The sequence below is a fragment of the Salmo salar genome, chromosome ssa03 (assembly GCF_905237065.1).
Source record: "Salmo salar chromosome ssa03, Ssal_v3.1, whole genome shotgun sequence".
Classification (NCBI taxonomy): domain Eukaryota; kingdom Metazoa; phylum Chordata; class Actinopteri; order Salmoniformes; family Salmonidae; genus Salmo; species Salmo salar.
In genome coordinates this window covers 53,244,276-53,269,561 of record NC_059444.1, presented here as the reverse complement: position 1 = coordinate 53,269,561, position 25,286 = coordinate 53,244,276, and the positions used below count along the sequence as shown (strand labels likewise).

The 25,286-nt window shown below is 43.0% G+C and overlaps 1 protein-coding gene across 3 annotated transcripts; it reads right to left on the bottom strand.

The window, feature by feature from the left end:
- Window positions 1-2,484: 2,484 nt before the first annotated feature.
- Window positions 2,485-23,909, bottom strand: LOC106600937 (26S proteasome non-ATPase regulatory subunit 11). Of its 3 annotated transcripts, XR_006769159.1 has the most exons (13): window positions 19,307-19,445; window positions 11,133-11,234; window positions 8,960-9,156; window positions 8,571-8,628; window positions 8,134-8,328; window positions 7,560-7,704; window positions 7,241-7,364; window positions 6,917-7,042; window positions 5,952-5,987; window positions 5,712-5,763; window positions 5,298-5,440; window positions 3,438-3,597; window positions 2,485-3,169 (listed from the first exon to the last, which is right to left on the bottom strand). XR_006769159.1 is itself a non-coding variant. In XM_014192735.2 (12 exons), the coding sequence occupies exons 1-11, from the start codon at window positions 23,712-23,714 to the stop codon at window positions 5,298-5,300; spliced, it is 1,230 nt and encodes a 409-aa protein (XP_014048210.1). In that variant the 5' UTR covers window positions 23,715-23,909; the 3' UTR covers window positions 3,178-3,597. The 3 variants fall into 3 exon arrangements, 2 of the variants coding, with proteins under 2 accessions (XP_014048210.1, XP_014048209.1); XM_014192735.2 differs by lacking the exons at window positions 2,485-3,169; window positions 19,307-19,445 and adding an exon at window positions 23,663-23,909 and having other exon boundaries at window positions 3,178-3,597; XM_014192734.2 differs by lacking the exon at window positions 2,485-3,169 and having other exon boundaries at window positions 3,178-3,597.
- Window positions 23,910-25,286: the final 1,377 nt, after the last annotated feature.

Genomic DNA, 25,286 nt, shown 5'->3' with positions numbered 1-25,286 from the left:
GTGGCTAGGAAAAACTCCCTAGGAATAACTCCCTAGAAAGGCCAAAAACCTAGGAAGAAACCTATAGAACCAGGCTATGAGGGGTGGCCAGTCCTCTTCTGGCTGTGCAGGGTGGATATTATATCAGAACATGGTCAAGATGTTAAAATGTTCATAAATGACCAGCATGGTCAAGTAATAATAATCATAGTAGTTGTCGAGGGTGCAACAAGCACGTCCGGTGAACAGGTCAGGGTTCCATAGCCGCAGGCAGAACAGTTGAAACTGGAGCAGCAGCACGGCTAGGTGGACTGGGGACAGCAAGGAGTCATCATACCAGGTAGTCCTGAGGCATGGTCCTAGGGCTCAGGTCCTCCGAGAGAAAGACAGAAAGAGAGAAAGAGAGAATTAGAGAGCATATTTAAATTCACACAGGACACCGGATAAGACAAGAGAAATACTCCAGATGTAACAGACTGACCCTAGCCCCCCGACACAAACTACTGCAGCATAAATACTGGAGGCTGAGACAGGAGGGATCAGAAGACACCCCCGGACAGGGCCAAACAGGTAGGATATAACCCCACCCACTTTGTCAAAGCATAGCCCCCACACCACTAGAGGGATGTCTCCAACCACCAACTTACCGTCCTAAGACAAGGCCGAGTATAGCCCACAACGATCTCCGCCATGGCACAACCCAAGGGGGGGCGTCAACTCAGACAGGAAGACCACGTCAGTGACTCAACCCACTCAAGTGACGCACCCCTCCCATGGACGGCATGGAGGGGTGCGTAGCGCTCACCTCGTCTTCTCCGGACAAGCTTTTTCCGGATGCCCCAAACAATCGGAAAGGGGATTCAGAGAAAATGACTTGACCACAGTCCTCAGCAGTTCAATCCATGTACCTTCTGCAGAATATCAGTCTGTCCCTGATGTTTTTCCTGGAGAGAAGTGGCTTCTTTGCTGCCCTTCTTGACACCAGGCCATCCTCCAAAAGTCTTCGCCTCACTGTGCGTGCAGATGGACTCACACCTGCCTGCTGCCATTCCTGAGCAAGCGCTGTAGTGGTGGTGCCCCGATCCCGCAGCTGAATCAACTTTAGGAGATGGTCCTGGCGCTTGCTGGACTTTCTTGGGCGCCCTGAAGCCTTCTTCACAACAATTGAACCTCTCTCCTTGAAGTTCTTGATGATCCGATAAATGGTTGATTTAGGTGTAATCTTACTGGCAGCAATATCCTTGCCTGTGAAGCCCTTTTTGTGCAAAGCAATGATGACGGCACGTAGCCATGATTGGCAGAGGAAGAACAATGATTCCAAGCACCACCCTCCTTTGGAAGCTTCCAGTCTGTTATTCAAACTCAATCAGCATGACAGAGTGATGTCCAGCCTTGTCCTCGTCAACACTCACACCTGTGTTAACGAGAGAATCACTGACATGATGTCAGCTGGTCCTTTTGTGGCAGGGCTGAAATGCAGTGGAATTTTTTGGGGGGATTCAGTTCATTTGCATGGCAAAGAGGGACTTTGCAATTAATTGCAATTCATCTGATCACGCTTCATAACATTCTGGAGTATATGCAAATTGCCATCATACAAACTGAGGTAGCAACTCCTCCGAAGTACAGATCTAGAACATTTAAAGGTCATGAAGCAGAGCCAGACGGAATTCCTGCCTAGGGATGAGAGCGCGTCATTATACCATATTTGCACCTTTAATGATTTTGCATGCCCTTTACTATCATTTGCCCTTATGATTCAGAGGCATATGAAAATACAATGAAGGGAGGGAACTAATAAAACAGATTAGCCTGGCTGTTCATTTTTCTCCACCATGACACCTAAGTGGCTCCATAAAGATTAATTAGGTGATATAAAATGCAGTCTTATTTATTAGGTTAAACCACTTTTGAAGTCTGAAAACATCTGACAAACTTTGATTTGAGGGAAATGTTCCTTGAATTAGCATGTAGCCTATAATTCCATACTACTTTTGTCAGACAGTATGCACATGAATTCAAATACGAACATGGCTCAAGCAAAGCGTGAAGGATTTAAAAACAGACATATTTGAACAAATTAGTCAACCTAAAGAGATTATTTTCCCCCCACAATCTTTGACCAACTAAAACAATTTCACTTGTGAAAATCCCAATCAAATAGCGCCCCCTGGTGTCTGAAGTGTAGCTACATCATGACATTCATTAGAAATGTGCCATGTGAGACCCACTGGTCTATGTCAAGATGCCCTAGCTGGGTAAAATGGTTTGGTGAACAGACCCCAGACTCGCTGTAGCGCTGACTGTCCAATCACCTTTTGCTTATGTTCGAGTTGTCTAAAATGGAACAATTCATTTACCTTGATAAATGCAGCAAATATGCTGAATCTGATGACATATGCAAGATAAAAATCTATATACAGAGACCTGATAGATTTGAGGAAAAACCAAGGTATTTCTTGATTATTGTAATAGGCAATGGGCAAAAACAGAGAGTCAAGATGATAATAGTCCATCTAGTTTAGTTCCTCCAAACAGAAAATTAAGCTGTGACATTCAACATTTATTAGCACTTGTCTTTTATCTATGTCATATGGGAAATGGTAGACTAGTAGTCCTTGCAAAACGTAGTCCCCAAACCTTACAGCTTTTATATTTTTCAGCAAATGAGCCACAGTCTTGAATACATGAGGAATAAAAAAACAACTCACTCTCCCTGTCAGTCAGCCAGTCACAATCCATACAACCAGGTCAATCGTTTCCACCACCACTCACAAAAGCACACTGGGGGCTTATTTTATTCTCATTTAGTGTTAAATATATATATTAAAAGGGGGGGGGGGCAGAGTGTTAGCATGACAGGCCTGGCAGAGACATCTGGCAACATTATGTACAAATTGGAATTAGAGGCAGGGAGGGAAACAATTAGACCTGGATTCAAATAGTATTAGAGATCATATCAGGTACTTTATCTGTTCTCGATTGAGCTGGAACCAATAGAAAAGTCCCAAAAAGGGAAACCACACCCTCCTGGTACCCCAGGCAGGATAAAACAAATAATATTGACCCAGCTCTGGGAACTATGAAACGGTGTGGCGATGACTGTGTCCTTTTCCTGTGGCGTGTTCGCAGGGACAGTGGTCCGTTCTCTGTCCACTCTGGCCCAAAGCCAGCAGACCCAGACTGCCGTCTGTGTGTGTTGGGGGGGGAGATGAAGGCAAGAACACAGGTTGTTTGGCAACAGAACTGAACCTTTAGGCAGTGTGAGCCCACCAATTACACTCTTTCAGAGACCTATATGTATCATACATGTTATGTAGATGTTTGTTTCTTTACAAGATTCCCTGATGGCCAGCAAGGAAGGGAGGAGGGCGATGCTGAGGAACATAGAAACCTGTGATGGAGATGCCAGTACTTGTAATGTTCATTGGGGGGGGGAAACAGTTAAAAAAATGTACCCAGTCTGAATTGAAGAGGGGTGGGGGGGCGACAGCCTAGCCATGTCAGTTTGTGGGTTGGTCAGTTGGTTTATTTGCTTGCTGGGTTGTTTGAGTCCGAACACCCCTCCCCATCCCAGAGTGCTTCACATGCTCTGTGCTGGGTTACAGGTGGTCTCCTCTGTGGAAAGAGAAAATGGAAATGTGATTAACTGGCTGGCTGGAGCGGCAGATTTAGGGACACAGATCAAGCTAGTCATGGACTAAATCGCATACTCAATTAAAAGCGGATAATCTGTGTTCGGGAAACCGTCCCAGGGCTGTCATACATAACAAGTACACATATTCCACATGCAGTACCAGTCAAAAGTTTGGACACACCTACTCATTCCTGGGTTTTTCTTTATTTGTTCTATTTCTACATTGTAGAATAATAGTGGAGACAAACTATGAACTAATACAGATGGAACCATGAAGTAACCAACAGAAAAGTGTTAAATCAAAATATATTTTAGATTCTTCAAAGTAGCCACCATTTGTCTTGACAGCTTTGCACACTAGTTCGCTTTCTCGCAACCAGCTTAATGTGGAATTTCTTTCCTTCTTAATGCTTTTGAGCCGATCAGTTGTGTAGTGACAAGGTCGGGGTGGTATACAGAAGATAGCCCTATTTGGTAAAAGACCAAGTCAATATTATGGCAATAACTGCTCAAATAAGCAAAGAGAGATGACAGTCCATCATTACTTTAAGACATGATGGTCAGTCATTGCGGAACATTTCAAGAACTTTGAAAGTTTCTTCAAGTGCAGTCACAAAAAACATCAAGCGCTATGAAACTGGCTCTCATGAGGACCGTCACAGGAAAAGAAGAACCAAAGTTACCTCTGCTGCAGAGGATAAGTTCATTAGAGTTAACTGCCTCAGAAATTGCAGGCCAAATAAATGCTTCACAGAGTTCCAGTAACAACATCAACTGTTCAGAGGAGACTGCGTGAATCAGGCCTTCGTGGTCAAATTGCTGCAAAGAAACCACTACTAAAAGGACACCAATAAGAAGAAGAGACTTGCTTGGGCCAAGAAACACGAGCAATGGACACAAGACCGGTGGAAATCTGTCCTTTGGACTGACGAGTCCAAATTTCAGATTTTTGGTTCCAACTGCCGTGCCTTTGTGAGACGCAGAGTACGTGAACGGATGATGTCTGCATGTGTGGGTCCCACCGTGAAGTATGAAGGTGCTTTGCTGTTGACACTGTCTGTGACGCATTTAGAATTCAAGGCACACTTAACCAGCATGGCTACCACAGCATTCTGCAGTGATCCCCCATCCCATCTGGTTTGGGCCTTAGAGGGACTATCATTTGTTTTTCAACAGGACAATGACCCAACACACCTCCAGGCTGTGTAAGGGCTATTTGAGCAAGAAAGAGAGTGATGGAGAGCTGCATCAGATGACTTGGCCTCCACAATAAACCGACCTCAACCCAATTGAGATGGTTTGGGATGAGTTGGACCGCAGAGTGAAAGAAAAATCAGCCAACAAGTGCTCAGCATTTGTGGGAACTCCCTCAAGACTGATGGAAAAGCATTCTAGGTGAAGCTGGTTGAGAGAATGCCAAGAGTGTCCAAAGCTGTCATCAAGGCAAAGGTTGGCTACTTTGAAGAAACAAGATATATTTTGATTTGTTTATCACTTTTTTAGTTACTACACGATTCCATATGTGTTAATTAACAGTTTTGATGTCTTCACTATTATTCTACAATGTAGAAAATAGTCAAAATCAAGAAAAACCCTTGAATAAGTAGGTGTCTTGTACTGGTACTGTACATTTATTCTATATCACTCCAATTCTGCTAGTGGGCTCATGGGACAGACTGACCTATGTGAGCTTCTTGGCTTTGTTGTAGAGTGAGTCCACCACTTTGCTCATGTTCTGAATGGTCTCCAGGGCCACCTCATACGTTGTGTCTACTGCAGGCTCATCGAAGATGATCAGCACACCTTCGCCTTGGTCCAAAATACCTAGAGAGAGAGGTGGAGGGATAGTTTCAAGTAGGTACATAAAGGCAACAAAAAAAGACCTAAAAAATGTTTTGAACTTGAAGTTAATTATTACATTTTACCAACAACTATGGGACTAATATGACGGGAGGAGGAAATCTGGATTTAAACTCCCCCATGTATTTATTTGAAAAGTAAAACTTTTAGATTGGTCGGCGAGTTTTAGCTTCACTGTCCAAATAACTACATAGAAGTGTATGTGTTCACATTTTTCACTATCATAGACACCTACCGTGAAATTTTGTGTCTAGAATCATCTGTGACAACTTCCTCTCGACATCTCCCTGTGTAGAAGTGAAGAAACCAAATCGACATACAGATAAACACACACCATGAATGGGGTAAAAAGAACACCAATGCTTGATATATTTATTTCTTCTTCGACATTACTGCTTCAGTCAACAGAGCAACATTTTAAGAAAGGAAACAGGCAAGGCAAAATATAAATAATATGTAATAAGCGATGACTTACCTTGGAGAGTTTTATGAGGGTGGAAATGTGTTCTATCTGTGGGGAGACAGAACAACACTTGTCAGTGTTCTGGAACACAAGCTCAACAATGCAAAACAAATAGACACTTTTAGAAAGAGAGCAACTTGAACTTCAGACTAAGGATTTGTAAAGAATTTTACAAGACGAAAAATCCAAGCTGAACAAAGCCAAACAAATACTAGCCTTTCACAAATAGCCTTATGAATTCCCTGCCAGTGACTTATCAGCATCTCACATCCCTTTCAAGCTGCACACTCCACTCCCCAACCCCCACGACCCTAGGAGTACAATAAACTGGCCTGTCGAACACATGACCTGGGTTGCTAAGGGGTACATTGTTAGGGGGCAGGACACCTGACAACTCCTCTGACTGTACAGGCCAGTGTCTGTTCACTCCTCTGAGTGGACTTGTGGGATAGAGTTCGAGCAGAACTGAGTTGTTGTTATTGTTCTAACGTGTGTGTGTGTGCTTACTATTTACTGTTGGTAGTAGTTAATGATAATTGTTTGCTTATATAGCCTAGACCTATACAGTTCTTTAGATGTATACAGTCCTTACCAGTGCTCTTGCTGTGCTAATGTATTGGATTCATGCTATGCTAATTTTGTACAGCCTATTCATTACTGCTTATCTTACAGATCCACATCCTTCCCATTACTATTCCCTGTCTGCTGTGAGTGTGTACAGCAATAAAGTTCCCTTGGGTGTAACTGAGGTTGCCTCATTCCCCTCTTACCGAGGGAGGTGCTAGTGGGTCACAGATTGGCCCAAAACGGAGAGTCGCTCTCTTTCAAGCCTACTACTTTTTTTTAAAAAACACAGAAATTCGGGTTTTTACAGACTTCATGAATTCTTAAGGAATTTTACAAGAACAAAAAAAAGCCTAGTCCTGGACTGAAAAGCATGCCCCCACCCTCCACAAAACGCTCAGCTGTAAGCTCACCTGTACCCTGGAGAAAGGCTCGATGACACGGATCAGGTTCTGTTCAAGCAGGTTGTCATAGAGCGTGGTCAAGTGTGTGCTTATGATGGGGTCATCTCTCAACTCACCTCTGTACTCTGTCAGGGCCTGGAGAGAGGGGGGGGGGAATAGAGGTGAGAAATGGGTCAAATAGAAGGATATAGATGGGAGGGGAGAAAGTAAAGATGTAAAACAGGTGTTGCGGAACCTACAATAGGGGATAAACAACGCATAGGGATAAAAACAGCAACCGAAAAAATTGCATCTGTTCATCGATGTTATTCAGTTCACTCGACATGCTCTTACCTTTTCAAAATTCTCCAGCGACCGGTTCTTGCTGGCTTGCGCCACGCATTTCAGAGAGTCCGTCTGTCTCCCGGCGTGCCGCAGGGCTAGCTTTCCACTGACAAGACCTTGGACCTCCTCAGGACTACAAGACAACAGGTTACTCATCCAAGACATCAACTTTCCTCTAAAGCTCTTATCATCTACACATAACCAACTCCATAACTAACTGTTGTGCTGCATATTTACTCAAATTCGAAAGTTATATATTGCGTAAGTATATCGTGATTACACGTCGATCATGATAACACAACACAGAGTTGAGCGCTCAGCTGCTTACAGGTTGAGCATGATTTTGCAGAGCAGCATGTATTTGAGAGCGGTGATCGCTCTGGGGTGGTCGATGGAGTCGTAGCCTTCGAAGGCCTCGTAGAAGTAAGAGTAGGCCGTCTTCCAGTCCTTCTCCTCTGCTGCATGGATGATCCCTGTAGGAGGTTGAGGTCATCAACCAGGGATACTAAAATCTGCACCTCAAATCCTGTTGCAATGCTGATTGTCATTCTTGCTCTCTAATCAGGGACTGATTTAGACCCAGTGCACCAGATGAGTGCAATGAGGTAAAAATGAAAATCAGATGTACAACTGGACTTAATACCTCAACAACACTGCATGGCCACCTCTGCGCAACCAGAAAAGGCCAACCTACAACTATGTCGAGTTAGGATCCACGCCTTTATGCTTGGTGGATGTGGAAGAGCTGGCTGATTTCCTACCACTGTAAAATGCTTTAAAATGACACAGATAAAATGTTCAGAAATAAAAAATAAAAAACGGCAGAGGTCACTCCTATACAGTGGACATAAGACTGAACTAGTGGTGGGTGTTGTAGGGGAAGAGGATGGAGCGTAGCAGACCTGACTGCATGTCCAGGGCGGCCTGTAGCTTGGGCGGGCAGTAGATGCCGTTGGCGGTGGTGCGTGCAGAGGTGAGGGCGGCACGGGCCTTGGGCAGGTTGCTGAGGCCGTGGTACGTCTTACTCTCCAGCAGCTGCACCTCCACCAGCAGGGCCTTGTCATCCATCTTCTTCAGCTCCTGAAGTAGCTGGGTGCCTGAGGGAGAGAGGGATGGAAGGAGGGAGGGAGACATGAATGAGTACACCAAGCCAGAGTTGGCAGATAAAAATAATTCCCTGCCTAAGTACTTTAATTGGGACTGGTCAACTGACGTGTATAAAACGGAGTTAACATGTATCTGATGTGCACTTATTAGGAATAACAACTGTAATCATATTCAGCTCTTTCTGCTGTGATTAATATTTCCAGTTTCTATACAAACAAGCAAATCAACGCACCTAGATGAAGCGCCTCCTGATACCGCTTTGTGTCAAAATACAGAGAGATGAGACGAGCCTGGAGAGAGAGAGAAGACAAAGTCAAGGATAGCACCACCTCTGGAACCATCTTTAACATAGTCATCACCACCAGAGGTCCAAGTTTAAGAAAAATATCAAAATTGTTCAATTGGAATTTCAACTTAATTCCAGAATTGAAATGTGTCAAGATCCACCAATGGCCCTTGCAGCAAAGGCTGCAGCACTACATACAGCGAAATAGACTCAAGAACCCTAAGACAGGCTTGATCTCCATCCACTGTAAACCATCTAGTGAGGCAAACCAAACCCCTCATGTCAGTGCTCCCCCTCAGCTCCCTTCCAGTGGGGTCCCCTCTCCCGCTCCTCACCTCCAGGGCCTGTCTGAGGAATGTCCTCTTCTCAGCCTTGGCCCACTCGATGCACTCCAGACACAGCTCCACCTCCTGGCCTGTAGCTGCCTCCATGTCCAGAAACAGGTCCAGCAGCGAGCGTACCAGCCGCGCCGCCTTGGCCTTGCTGATGGAATTCAGGAACGGCCGAACATACTTCAGGAGACCGCCCAGCTCTGAGGGACACAGACAGCAGGTTGGAGGGGGATCAGTTTAAGCAAGCCAAGGTGAGGAGCAGAAAACCTAATGTTGATCACAACGACTAGGTATTTGGGACGCAAGGTGATTTGTAGATAAGTCATTCTGGGCAGTCCGCATGCAATGTAATCAATCTCAAACTTGCGTACCGTCAAGGAGAAACTTGTCACAGTCACTCTCACCGACATTATAGAAAAAGTTAATTGCCACAGCATTTGTCAGCAATTTAGTCCGCATCGTGTTTTGTTTCCTAGCCATACTGAAGATCATGAAAACACTAATCAGTATTAGTGTTGCACGGTATACCGGTACCATCATGGTACCAAAACGTCATGATACCAACATTTTAGAATAACGTAGTACCGTTTCATATGATACTACTGACCTTTTCAGCCCTACCGATCAAAAGAACCTGTTATAAAATCTTTATAAAAGTCAGCATTGTTAATAAAGTCAGTTGAATTGAAGCAACAGCCACTAGTCTCTTGTATGGGCAGGTCTAATAATATCCACTTCAATTTCATGCGCACATCACGTGTGGCAGCTGTAATCAGCCAGCACCATCCCCTAGACCCTACCGGACCTCACACACCTGCTTCTCTCCGCCCGCTTTTCACTCACATCTATTCCTCCATCAGTTTTTTTTTGTTATAGAATTTTACCGTGATAGAGCAGAGATGCAGACCCAGACCCTGATGAGTCTTCTGTTAGATCTGTACATGTATTACATTGGAGCAGCGCGCAAAGTGAGCAATGTTGATATCATTTCGTCGCCTGTTTATAACCAAGAGCACAGACCAGTCTGAGTAGACTTTTGAAGTTCACTGTCATGCAGCCTCAGTGTCAGAGAGGGGAAATGGAGCACCGCTTCGCGACAGGCATGCTTGCAGCTTTACAGCAAAGAAAAGGCTCGTCTGCAGCCTAAACAGTTCAACAAATACAACCCATTATTACTGGAGATGCCTTTTTTCTTTCTAACGGGATTCGCAGAGATTGTATATAATTTCACAATCCATGTCACGGGGCGTTCTAATCTAATCCCAGGTCGCAAATTATTGATTTGATAACAAACAACGTTCAGTTATATTACCTAGATAGCTAACAACCTGGTAGCTTGACAGTAGGTTTAGGCAAATTGGATTGGCACAGGAAGAAAAAGGGTCTGCTACTCATGAAATGGGCTTCAAAAAGGTAGGACGCATATAGGCCTAATGTAAGGCTAAACTATATCAAAAATCTATTTTTGGTGCTCCTTAAAAATCGGTTTGGTGCCTAATGTTTTAAAAGTTGGGAGTAGTTTCAATGTGTGTGTTTGTGAGTGAGACAGTGTGTGTGAGGAAGGGAGGGATTGTGTGTGTCAGTGTTAACTGAAGAGTAAAGGTTTCATGCAGTGTTTTCCCCTTACTGACACAATGACATGCAGACCATTATGTATGTATATCCCAGGAGGTTGGTGGCACCTTAATTGGGGAGGACGGGATCGTGAAAATGGCATCAAACACATGGTTTCAATGTGTTCGATGCCATTCCATTTGCAACTTTCCAGCCATTATTATGAGCCATCCTCCCTTCAGCAGCCTCCACTGATGTATATTCCTTCCTCCCATTCCTCCAGCCAAATCACAGGTAGGCCTTTGCAAATCAGCCATTCTATGCAGTATTATATTATACACTGAACAGTGTGAAGTTCTACTCTATACAACACATTTGAATTTAAGTGTGAATTTCCGTGACAGGTTTTTGGGGGATGGGGCGAACAGGATGCTAGGCCACAGATTTTCTTCCGCCATGGTATCGCGATACTACTCGGTATCGTGATACTTGGTATTGTATTGTTTTGTTTGCAAAATATTGGTATCGTAACAAGCCTAGTAAGCATCATTCTCTAGTAGAGGTGATGTGTCTACTCTGAATGAGCACTTATCCAGCTGAAATCGGAGGAAGGATATGTCACCTGCAGCCTGGCCCGTCTTAGCCAGCAGACCACCCAGCTCCAGGATGCTCTGCTCTTTGACACACACTGCCTCCTCATCGCTCTCCTGGATGTCCCGCTTTACTGGAACAAAAAAATGGAAGAAAACTTGTTGACATTGACAACACAACCTTTTACACATAGACCTAGCTTCATAGATGGCAACATCTAGGCTATATGTGGAGAAGAAAAAAATCAGTTGTCAATCACAGTGGGGATGCTAATTTATAAGTCACTGCTTTCAGTTGACAGCTAGCTGGGGAAATCATCCCTGGGTCCAACATTGGACCTAGTTCGCTAGCAGTCAATGTAACAAAGGCTCAGCCACTGTCTGTTGAGCTTCTGCTGTCAATAAATCTGATTTAGCTGGCTCTATTTACCAACAAAAATGTGTAGCTAGTTAGTAATTTCAGTAATGTTCGCTAGCTATCTGGCTAACTTTAGCTAGCTATATAAGGTTAGAAAAAGGCATTTGTCAGATAGCCATCACATTCGCTAACATTTAGCTAGATTTTTTATTTTACCTTTATTTATACAGGTTTTTCTCATTGAGATAACATCTCTTTTCCAAGAGAGACCTGGTCCAATAGCAGCAGGGGGAACAGTGTTTCAGACAAAACAACTTACATACACAAACACAACATTTAACGTTAAAAACACGAAAGTCTTGACTAAAAACAGCTGTCCTAAAGACAATTACACTAACTGATATATACGTCGATCAAGTGTTTAAACTCCACCAACGAAACTAGATCAAAAGTTTAAAAAATGTGTAAATCAAAAGAAACTAAAAAGAAAAGAAATGTAGCTAGCTAGATTATTTAAATGTTATACATTCCGCTACAGTAAAGAGTTGGGAATGCCTTTTACTTAGATTAACACAGCTGAGCCGGCATGAGATATGGTTTGGAAATCAAGGGATTATAAATGGCATTGTATTCAGAATTGTCCCATTGTCCCACCTACTACATAAGACTGAACGACTGCTAATTTTAAGTGAACTGCCGTTTTTGTCCTCATGCTAGCTAACAGTAGCCACGAAATAATGCATTTTAGCCTATTCTTTAATTGAAATACCAGTCAATGTAGCGCGAGAGCTTCTGATACAACTCAAGCAGCTTTAATAAGCCCAATCAATTTGCAACAATTGTAAAGGCAATGTGTGTAAAAAAAAAAATAAAAAAAAACGTTTTTTATATATATAAATAAAAATGCGATTTTTAAATCGTGGACAGTTTTAAAAAAAGATATATATATATATAACACACACACACACGGCTCAAAAAAATAAAGGGAACACTTAAACAACACAATGTAACTCCAAGTCAATCACACTTCTGTGAAATCAAACTGTCCACTTAGGAAGCAACACTGATTGACAATAAATTTCACATGCTGTTGTGCAAATGGAATAGACAACAGGTAGAAATTATAGGCAATAAGCAAGACACCCCCAATAAAGGAGTGGTTCAGCAGGTGGGGACCACAGACCACTTCTCAGTTCCTATGCTTCCTGGCTGATGTTTTGGTCACTTTGAATGCTGGCGGTGCTTTCACTCTAGTGGTAGCATGAGACGGAGTCTACAACCCACACAAGTGGCTCAGGTAGTGCAGCTCATCCAGGATGGCACATCAATGCGAGCTGTGGGAAGAAGGTTTGCTGTGTCTGTCAGCGTAGTGTCCAGAGCATGGAGGCGCTACCAGGAGACAGGCCAGTACATCAGGAGACGTGGAGGAGGCCGTAGGAGGGCAACAACCCAGCAGCAGGACCGCTACCTCCGCCTTTGTGCAAGGAGGAGCAGGAGGAGCACTGCCAGAGCCCTGCAAAATGACCTCCAGCAGGCCACAAATGTGCATGTGTCTGCTCAAACGGTCAGAAACAGACTCCATGAGGGTGGTATGAGGCCCCGACGTCCACAGGTGGGGGTTGTGCGTACAGCCCAACACCGTGCAGGACGTTTGGCATTTGCCAGAGAACACCAAGATTGGCAAATTCGCCACTGGCGCCCTGTGCTCTTCATAGATGAAAGCAGGTTCACACTGAGCACGTGACAGACATGACAGAGTCTGGAGACGCCGTGGAGAACATCCTCCAGCATGACCGGTTTGGCGTGGGTCAGTCATGGTGTGGGGTGGCATTTCTTTGGGGGGGCCGCACAGCCCTCCATGTGCTCGCCAGAGGTAGCCTGACTGCCATTAGGTACCGAGATGAGATCCTCAGACCCCTTGTGAGACCATATGCTGGTGCGGTTGGCCCTGGGTTCCTCCTAATGCAAGACAATGCTAGACCTCATGTGGCTGGAGTGTGTCAGCAGTTCCTGCAAGAGGAAGGCATTGATGCTATGGACTGACCCGCCCGTTCCCCAGACCTGAATCCAATTGAGCACATCTGGGACATCATGTCTCGCTCCATCCACCAACGCCACGTTGCACCACAGACTGTCCAAGAGTTGGGGGATGCTTTAGTCCAGGTCTGGGAGGAGATCCCTCAGGAGACCATCCGCCACCTCATCAGGAGCATGCCCAGGCGTTGTAGGGAGGTCATACAGGCACGTGGAGGCCACACACACTACTGAGCCTCATTTTGACTTGTTTTAAGGACATTACATCAAAGTTGGTTCAGCCTGTAGTGTGGTTTTCCACTTTAATTTTGAGTGTGACTCCAAATACAGACCTCCATGGGTTGATAAATTGGATTTCCATTGATTATTTTTGTGTGATTTTGTTGTCGGCACATTCAACTATGTAAAGAAAAAAGTATTTAATAAGATTATTTCATTCATTCAGATCTAGGATGTGTTATTTTAGTGTTCCCTTTATTTTTTGAGCAGTATATATATAATTAATTTTTTTTTTAAACTGTCCACGATTAAAAATAGCATTTTTTTCCCCTTCTCTCAACTGGTAATTGAAGTACGCTTCCCATTCAAATGCATGGCAACTAGGCAGGCTTCAGTGCGTCACCACTTTGCAATGAGCTGGAGGCAGTATGCATTTCAAAAGCATACTTAATTGTTTGAAACCAGAAGGTTTCACAACATGAGGCATGTCTTACCTTGCTTCAAAGTAGCCTAGCCAAAGTCCAACCAAATGTGCAGGCAATAATTTTATAAAGACTTCCATATGCCATTGAAATCAATAGACTTTTTATTTTATGTTCTATTGGTTTTCAAATCAAATCCTTGTCCAGTAGCCAAAGGCCAGTGGTATAAAGTACTTAAGTAAAAATACTTTAAAGTACTACTTAAGTAGTTTTTGGGGTATTTAACTTTTCACTACATTCCTAAAGAAAATAATGTTCTTTTTACTCCATGCATTTTCCCTGACACCCATACTCGTTACTTAGCAGTATATGAAAATGGTCCAATTTACACACTTCAAGAGAACACGTAATCATCCCTACCACCTCTGATCAGGCAGACTCATTTGTAAATTATGTCCGAGAGCTTGAGTGTACCCCTGACTTTCACTTGAGAAACGTTCTATTAAAAAAGGTATCTATACCAAAGTATGACAATTGCATATTTTTTCCACCACTGCCAAAGATACACTCCAAGTCATAAACTCAGGGGGAAAAAAAGAACCGTTGTCGCACTGTCAACTGCGTTTATTTTCATCAAACTTAACATGTGTAAATATTGTATGAACATAAGATTCAACAGGCATAAACTGAACAAGTTCCACAGACATGTGACTAACAGATATTGAATAATGTGTCCCTGAACAAAAACAAAGGAGGGGGGGGGGGGTCAAAATCAAAAGTAACAGTCAGTATCTGGTGTAGCCATCAGCTGCATTAAGTACTGCAGTGCATCTCCTCATGGACTGCACCAGATTTGCTGGTTATTGCTGTGAGATGATACCCCACTCTTCCACCAAGGCACCTGCAAGTTCCCAGACATTTCTGGGGGGAATGGCCCTAGCCCTCACCCTCCGATCCAACAGGTCCCAGACGTGCTCAATGATATTGAGATTCGGGCTCTTTGCTGGCCATAGCAGAACACTGACATCCCTGTCTTGCAGGAAATCACGCACAGAACAAGCAGTATGGCTGGTGGCATTGTCATGCTGGAGGGTCATGTCAGGATGAGCCTGCAGGAAGGGTACTACATGAGGGAGGAGGATGTCTTCCATGTAACGCACAGCGTTGAGATTGCCTGCAATGACAAGCTCAGTCGATGATGCTGTGACACACCGCCCCAGACCATGACGGACCCTCCACCTCCAAATTGATCCCGCTCCAGAGGACAGGCCTCAGTGTAATGCTCATTCCTTTGACGATAAATGCGAATCCGACCATCACCCCTGGTGAGACAAAACCGCGGCTCGTCAGTGAAGAGCACTTTTTGCCAGTCCTGTCTGGTCCAGCGACGGTGGGTTTGTGCCCATAGGCAACGTTTTTGCTGATGATGTCTGGTGAGTACCTGCCTTACAACAGGCCTACAAGCCCTCAGTCCAGCCTCTCACATCTATCAGACAGTTTGAGCACCGATGGAGGGATTGAGCGTGTTTAAACCCTTTACAATGAAGATCTGTGAAGTTATTTGGATTTTTACTAATTATCTTTGAAAGACGGGGTCCTGAAAAGGGGACGTTTCTTTTTTGCTGAGTTTATTAGCCACCAATGCTAGTTGTTGTATAGGCCTATTTAGAGGATATCTACATATGTCACATGAAACCGCTCACAATGCTATTTTCCCACTAATTGCATTATGGAACACACTGTTCGAAGCAGTGTCTTAGAGTAGGCCTAGACTATAGGATATATCAGAGACTACATTTCTTCACACAGGAAAAAGTTGGCCCTTTATAAACATTTCATGCAATTCTACTACCCTTTATAATGGGAAAAATGTGCAATATGAGACCCACTTAACTTGGGAGGAAATTACTGTCCAAAAACAAACAAAAATGGCACTGACAGAATGATAAAGAATATGGCGTATGTTCTCCGCTGGGGCAATTAATTAAGTTTAGAATTTTGTTAACTAAGACTGATTAGAGACCCCTTTACTTTTTCCACATTTTGCTACATTACAGCCTTATTCTAAAATGGATTCAATTGTCCCCCCCCCTCAATCTACACACAATACCCCATAATGACAAAGCAAAAACAGGTTTTGAGAAATGTCTGAAAAAACAAAACTGAAATATCACATTTACATAAGTATTCAGACCCTTTACTCAGTAAATAAGCATCTTTGGCAGCAATTAGTCTCGAGTATGACACTACAAGCTTGGCACAACTGTATTTGGGGAGTTTCTCCCATGGGCTCCCAAGTGGTGCAGCGGTCTAAGGCACTAAATGTCAGTGCTAAAGGTGTCACTACAGACCCTGGCTCGATTCCAGGCTGTATCGCAACCGACAGTGATTGGGAGTCCCATAGGGTGGCGCACAATTGGCCCAGCGTCATCAGAGTTGGGGTTTGGCCAGGGAAAGCAGTTATTGTAAATAATAATTTGTTCTAACTGACTTGCCTAGTTAAATAAAGGTTAAAAAAAAAAGAAAGTTGGATGGGGCGCATCGCTGCACAGCTATTTCCAGGTCTCTCCAGAGATGTTCGATCGGGTTCAAGTCTGGGCTCTGGCTAGGCCACTCAAGGACATTCGGAGACTTGTCCCGAAGCTACTCCTGCATTGTCTGGGCTTTGTGCTTAGGGTCATTGTCCTGTTGGAAGGTGAACCTTCGCCCCAGTCTGAGCTCCTGAGCGCTCTGGAGCAGGTTCTCCCTGTACTTTACTCCGTTCATCTTTCCCTCAGTCCTGACTAGTCTCCCAGTCCCTGCCGCTGAAAAACATCCCCACAGCATGTGACGCTTGGCATTCAGGCTAAATAGTTCAATATTGGTTTCATCAAACCAGAGAATCTTGTTTCTCATGGTCAGAGTCCTTTAGGTGCCTTTTGGCAAACTCCAAGCGGGCTGTCGTGCCTTCCGTCTGGCCACTCTACCATAAAGGCCTGATTGGTGGAGTGCTGCAGAGATGGTTGTCCTTCTGATAACTTCTCCCATCTCCACAGAAGAACTACAGAGCTCTGTCAGAGTGACCATTGTGTTCTTGGTCACCTCCCTGACCAAGGCCCTTCTCCCCCGATTGCTCAGTTTGGCCGGGCGGTCAGTTCTAGGAAGAGTCTTGGTGGTTCCAAACTTATTCCACTTAAGAATGATGGAGGCCACCATGTTCTTGGGGACATCCAATGCTGCAGACATTTTTTGGTACCCTTCCCCATATCTGTGCCTCGACACAATCCTGTCTTGGAGCTCTGCGGACAATTCCTTCGACCTCATGACTTGGTTTTTGCTGACATGCACTGTCAACTGTGGTACCTTATATAGACAGACGTGTGGCTTTCCAAATTGTGTCCAATCATTTGAATTTACCACAGGTGGACTCCAATCAAGTTGTAGAAACATCATGGATGATCAATGGAAACAGGATGCACCTAAGCTCAATTTCGAGTCTCATAGCAAAGGGTCTGAATACTTACGTAAATAAGGTATGTTTTTATTTTTTTTATTTGCTATAAATTTGCAAAAAAATTATAAAAACCTGTTTTCTTTTTGTGATTATGGGGTATTGTGTGTATATTCATTTACTGTATTGTGTGTACACTGATTTAATCCATTTTATAATATGGCTTTAACGTAACAAAATGTGGAAAAAGGGAAGGGGTCTTAATACTTTCTGAATGCACTGTGCATGGCTGTCTCTGGGAATATTGGCCTCATTGACCCCAAAAACTCTGTATATCGGTCGTTCTCCAGTCTGAAGGTACAAACTCTGCCTTCTTGGCAGGCCGGGTGGGAGCAAATCAAGTGCCCTATAGGCCTACCACTGGCCAATCGGATGGCTCAGATTACCGTGTTTGCAGTAACTTAGCAGGCGTAAAATAAAGCTACAACAAAGTTGATACTGTGAGATTTCAAAACCATGACTAGAGACTCAACGAATACAACAAAGATTGAGTTTATGTTTAAAAGTTTTTACTAACACTTTCTATTCAACACTTTTATAAGCAATAAAATGTGCATTCTCCCTACTTCCATTCGCACTACAACCAGCACTGCAGTTGCAATGAATGAGTAGGAAAGTGTATCGATAGGCTTGCATTGTTATTATTAGGGGCTTAAGTATTTTTTTAATATGGAGGAATATTTAGCTTTCTCTGGTCATAGGAGTAACAACATGAATGTGTGCGGTGGGACTCAAGTTTAGCTATCAGCAGGAAGACAGTGACCCTTTTTGGTCGGTGGCAGTGGAGAGCGGAGGGATGTTGAGGTAGAGCCTCACTCTGTTGCCCTCTCCCTCCTCTGAGACTGACCATCAGAAACAGGCACCATCAGCCCAGTAAAATAGAAAAAAAGGTAATTCTTTAAATGTATGCTCACTCAGCTGTGCTTCAGGAGTAATACAACTGATATATTACCAGTGTGATCATATAGCCTCGATTTTTTTATATAATTCTTAAAAACTGGTCTGAGAAGAACAGTGTATTGGCAGGGCAATTCAAGTAAAGCCAAAATGCCGTGATAATGTTTAGGTCCAATAGCCTACTGCACATAGTTCAAAACATTGGGTAGATGTGTATATTTAATAGGTTAAAATTAATAGATACATTTTGCATAGACTTACTTTTTTTAAGTCATGCAACAACAACAAAAATCAGAGCGGTAGATCTCGGCTTGAATTTTGACTCAGAAAAGGTTGTTGACCACTACTATAATCCACACCGGTCTGTGTAGCATTCTCACACCCCAAATCCCGATCTGGTCTGTCGAGTCTGCTTCGGGAAACGTTCCCGAAGGTCCCGCGATGTTGTGTCGATGGGTATAAGGTTGGAATCACGTCTGTCTGTGTCCGAATTTTCTTCCATTTAGCTAGCTAGTTATTAATGCAATGCGCAAGCAAAGGGGTAGCTAACTAACGTTGCCTAGCTAATTGCACATAGCATGCTAGCTACCGGTCTCCCTGCTGCTGACTCACTGTGACCAATGGGGATAGGCCGGTAGCCCGGTACGGTCATTGAGCTATAGAGTACGGTAGCTAGCAAAATTAGCTAGCTAACTGCTCTAACCCATGGACAGGGACTGTTTTTGCGATAATCTACACGTCCGAGACACTTGGATACTACAAGTTACGTTGCAGCTGTATACTTACCTATTGAATGTAAAATATCGATAGATGCATTCCGGTCTGAACTGAGAAGAGACTGGGCTCTTTGAAACTCAGCCACTGCCGCGGCTGCCATCTTGCCTCCTCTCAATGACAGGTTGTTTCCGGTCTGTCAATCAACTTTCCCCTTCTTTTCCTTTGAAGTTAAATGGCGGTTGCCGCCACCTACTGGACTGGAATATGTATCCTATGTTTCACAGACAGAGAAATACCTTGCCTAGTACCCACTGATGTTGTCTCCTAGGCTAGCAGACTGGTTTCACGAGGCTAGTTATCGCCCTAAAATTAAAAAAAACTAAATGTAAACCTCCTAACACAGGTTCTCATTGGTCTGGGTTATGGACATCTCCATGTGTGTGTAAAGGATAGGAATCGCCCGTTTCCCAGTGAACCCTTAGTGAGGTTTATTTTAATGAGAATTTCGGTTGGGAGGTTTACATTTTTTATTCTTTTTTTAATTCTATTTTACTACGCATTTGAGTTGACAAAAAGCAATGAGTGAAGCGGGGGAGGTGCATCTGCGACAGCCGAAAGTCGACACTGTTGTGGTTTTCCTACAGCAAAGCTCAGAGCAACATGACAGTGTCAACATGCCATTGTTTATAAAAGTTTATGTCTAAATGAACATGTTTCTTAACCCCAATATCAAGTGGCGACCAGTCATTCAGTCATTCATTTTAAGCCCCACCTGTTTAGCTTGAGCCCCGCCTGTTTTACATGTTATTTTGGCATTAATATATGTCACATATCAGTTTACAAACAATGTAAAAAAAATAAAAAAATAACTAAAAGTAATGTTCTCTAGTTGTGCCATGATTCTGACTTGGTGGTTCTGTCACTCATGGGAACACTACGTCACCGCAAAATCTACGGGGAGAGCTCGAAAATTCAAGCCCCTTGCACGCTGCCATAGAGTAAGGTTAGAAGTGCCCATCCAAGAAGGCTCAAGGTCATTGGCCACAGATAAAATTACATCAAATCACGTTATATCTACGGTAGCTTTGATTGGACTGATCATGTCAACATCATACTTTCAAAATCTTAGCCAGCAAGCTAGACAATCAGTTATCATCATGAATCAAGTCGACAATCTATTGGCAAATGCTTTTCAATCTTTGTCATATGAAGCTTAAAAGAATAAACATTCAACACCATGGGCCAGAAAAGGTAGAATACATTGCCATGCTGTCAATCCAGCATGACTTCTGCTGCGTTCAAAACAACTTGACACTCGGAAAAAAACGAGCACCAACTGTGAAAATATGTTTTGAAGAGTCAGCCAACTCGGAATTCAAAGTCGGGAACTCGGGCCTCTTTCTAAAGTTTCGACCTGAAGATCACTGACGTCATGATTCAACCTTGTTTTTTTCCCCCCAGAGTTCCCAGTTGTCTTGAAAGCACCATAAATCCAGAGAATGTCAGATTTAATGACAAAGTTTGATGGCAAAATTTACCCACAAGAAGGACCGCCGTGCCACTGTCCTGTTCAAGTGAGCACAACAAGGTGAGTCCAAAAATGTCTTGTATGCTGCTGCATAAATGATGTAATATGCCAGGGAGATATTTATACTGTAGCTAAGAAAGTAATAGCCCATGTGACTCACCCTAATAATTTGGTCCCTTTCCCCCACATAACTTAGCCTACTGTTCTGACTTGGTGGTGCACATGTAGCCTATAGCCTGTGTTAGAGAAATCGAATCGAAAATTGTAAGCGCTTTCATTGTCTGCTTATATGCCCCCTTTATTTATCCTACGGTTCTGACTTGGTGTACAGGGAGAATACTGTAAGAACGGCCCATGTTCTGAATTCTGCCGCTGTACATTTCAAAAGTGCTGACCAAGTAGTTATATTGACTACGTCTGTTTTAGCTTGCTCATTAATGTCTTAATCAAAATTACGTATTGCCTCTTATCTGCCATCGTCCCCTTATGCCATAGTTTGTATATCTCAATTTCCAGTAGAAACCACATTTGTTTAAGCAAGTCAGCCATCTCAGCTATGTTTTTTTTTTAAAGGCAGTAAATGAGGATGATTGAACTGTTTCGCTGCAAGACAACACTCCAGGTGTAGCAGTGGTAAGGATTCACTTCATGGTGCTGAAAAGAAAGCTCTGCTGTTGGGACAGCTTTAAGTAAGCCCTAACAGTTTGTGGGCACCATTTGTCACTGTTATAATGCAATGAATGTGTTGTTTAGGGTTGTGTTGTGTTGTGCAGTGGCTTTGCTGGCATGCATCTAAAACATTTTGGTTGAGTTTGCCCCACCAAGATTGACATGCTAAAATCACCACTGCCAATATCACAAACTCACAATCTGAAATTGTATGTGTGTACATTATACAATTAATTGATGAGAGAGTGGTCTCAAATATTACATTTATTTGTATCCATTGTATGAATCATGGCAAAGTCAACACTTCTTCTTCTTTGGTATTATGGCGGTCTGTAAACAAATGTTATAGTTGCATGCTTCCGCTGTAAAATCTCGTACACGCAAATACTTCTCTGTTGCCGCCACCACAACATCTATCCTCTATGATTTACATTCCATTCCTACAGTACAATTCACAACCATGGCCACGAATGCCAAAAAAAACAACCTTACTGAAGCAAGTTATTCCTATCATTCTCTATTGGTCTCATCCTATTCACAGGGATCCTCTTAGGATACCTCAACCTGGACCCATCTTCCTCTACTACTCTCTAAACTGCCTCAGCATACGACACCATCTGCACTACTCTGATCCTGGCAACCTCAACCTCCTGCCTTTCTCTCGCCGGACATTTCTGATCTCCAGCACCATGGGTACCCTATATTTTACACACATCTTTCTGCCGATACTACACATTCCTTTGTCTCATGTCCTCCTGCACACTTCTCACATTTAGGTATATCCCTACTACATACTGCTGCCACATGACCATAAGCTTGACATCTAAAACACCATAATGGATTTGGTATCAATGCTCTCACGGGATAACTGGCACATCCTATCTTGACCTTATCTGGTAAAGACTCTGTATCAAAACTCAATAGTACAGACAGTGTCTTCTCTGTTTTACCACGCTCTCCACTGGGTCTGCATCTCACCAAACAGCAGGTGTCACAGACTTCAGTTGATCCTCTTCAACACTTAACGCCACTCCAGTTATCACTCCTTTCAACGGTGCCCTGCTCCGGAGAGGAAAGCAAGTCACAGTTCTTGTCCCCAGTCACGTAATTCGGCGCACATGCTCCCTCTGGACGGCAGAAACTTTCACTGACCCAACATTCTCCAACCTCTTCTGACAACACATATCAGCCAGAAGGCAAGGATCCATTCTCTCCAAAAATCTTTATCACCATCAGGACAAGGCTCAAACTCGGCGGTCTTCACCACATCTGCCAGCGAATTTAATTCATCCTCACTCTCATCATGTTCAATTTCCTTCTGCAGCACTCCATATTTATATGTTCCACTTTCTTCCCTTTTCCATGCCCACCTTCTTACTGACCTCTATGGGTTCCCCTGACTCTATCTCCAAATCCGACAACCATTCGGGTGTACTCGCCATGGTACTAGAAGTTAGAGAGGCCAGGAAACTAATGGTTGCCAGCTAAAATCACAGATCAGATGGGAGAACTCTAGAAGAGATGAGAGCTGGCACCTCTGTGTGGATACTGGATTGAATAAAATGTCATTTAAATGAATATTTTATTAATATTTTTTTATTTAACATTTATTTAACTAGGCATGTCAGTTAAGAACAAATTATTATTTACAATGACGGCCTACCAAAAGACAAAAGGCCTTCTGTGGGGATGGGGACTGGGATTAAATAATGAATGGATTAAATTAAAACGTTTATAATTATTTTAAACTGTTAAATGGTTCAAAATTGAATTGCTTTATTAAAAACAGAACCCTTAAATGAAGGCCAATTAATATAATTAATATAATATGAAAGTGACAAGTCAATTTCACTTCCGTTTATTTGTTTTGTAGGGTAAGAATGAGACTAAAATGTGCATCATCAAAGTTATGAAAACGCGGTCATTTAAGATGTATACGTGTCTCCGGGTGAATTTACTTATCATTTGCCGATTTTCTACATATTTGATGGCCAAGAACAAGCACGAAGCCGAAAGGCTACAACCGTTTCTTTCTAACTACACACATTCACTACAACTTCCACAAGCTGTCTACAATGTCTCTCTTTCGACAGCATACTGGTTGGATATATGTTTTGTTTTTTGCATTTTCAAAAAGTAGCCTACTGGTTGGCAACGTTCAGTAAAAAACAACAACACGCGTAATCTAATATAAAACACAGGAAACGGCCTGTATAGTGGGTTCTTACCATCCTGTATCCCCAGCCACTGGCTCTGGGCCCCTCTCTCCCCCGATCGCATATGAACACGTAATAAACCATGTCGAAAAGGTTTAGAATTGGAAGAAACTGCGGTGCGCCACTGTCCTCTGCGCGAGCAGGCACTTTCCAGTATTCTAACAAAACTGTGGGGGTTGTAGTTCAAATTAGACTTTTCTAACTTTCGGTGAAGTGTCTTACTTCTTGAGTGTCAAATATTTTGATTAAAGGAATCGAATATAATTTATATATATCTTAAATTACCGCGTTTTCATGAATTTGATGATATAATCTTGAAGCCCAGTCAAGAGATTATGGGGACATGATACGGAAGTAAAGCGGACGGGGCGGTTACTTTCACGGGGTATTCATTTCACCCCTTTTTTATGAATTCAATGCACTGCAAATACATGTGACACTATTTCATCAAATCAATTGGCCTTTTATCGTTTTATTGAGGGGATTCAGTGTTGCCAGGTCCAATTTAAATTTCTAACACAATGACCTCTGAAAACCCGCTCACAAGGCCTGAAACCTAGACAAAAAAATGTATTGGCAGCAAGAGAGGAGTTGCCACATTTATCCATGAAACCCTTTTTCCATGAAACCCTTTTTCCATAACGTTATCGAGCGAATAAAGGGGGAATATCTACTTCATTTTAAATGAAGAAAGCTAAGAAGCAAAATTTGTTTTTCCATCAAAATAAGAATTATTGGAAGTTTAAGAATATGTTGCAAGAGAAAAGGTAATTCGCCCTTGTTAAACTCTCCAGATCATTTTCCATCAATGGATGTCGATTTAACTTGTTCTGACTGCTATGATTGAACAATAAGGCCCTAGAAGGTGTGGTATTTGGCCAATATACCACAGCTAAGGGCTGTTCTTTTGGACGTAATCTGGTTAACAATGTAATTAGAATAGTAAAAAGTGAGAAAAAATGGTAATTCCCATGGTACACAGTCTGATCTAACATGGCTTTCAACCAATCAGCATTCAAGTCTCAAACCACCCAGTTTACACTACCGTTCAAAAGTTTGGGGTCACTTGTTTTTGAAAGAAAATAAAAAAATGTGTCCATTAAAATAACATCAAATTGATCAGTAATACAGTGTAGACATTGTTAGTCTCAATGTCAACAGTGAAGAGGCGACTCCGGGATGCTGGCCTTCTAGGCAGAGTTGCAAAGAAAAAAACATATCTCAGACTGGCCAATAAAAATAAAAGATTAAGATGGGCAAAAGAACACAGACACTGGACAGAGGAACTCTGCTTAGAAGGCCAGCATCCCGGAGTCGCCTCTTCACTGTTGACGTTGAGACTGGTGTTTTGCGGGTACTATTTAATGAAGCTGCCAGTTGAGCACTTGTGAGCGGCCTGTTTCTCAAACTAGTCACTCTAATGTACTTGTCCTCTCGCTCAGTTGTGCACCAGGGCCTCCCCACTCCTCTTTCTATTCTGGTTAGAGCCAGTTTGCGCTGTTCTGTGAAGCGAGTAGTACACAGCGTTGTACGAGATCTTCAGTTTCTTGGCAATTTCTCACATGGAATAGCCTTCATTTCTCAGAACAAGAATAGACTGATGAGTTTCAGAAGAAAGTTCTTTGTTTCTGGCATT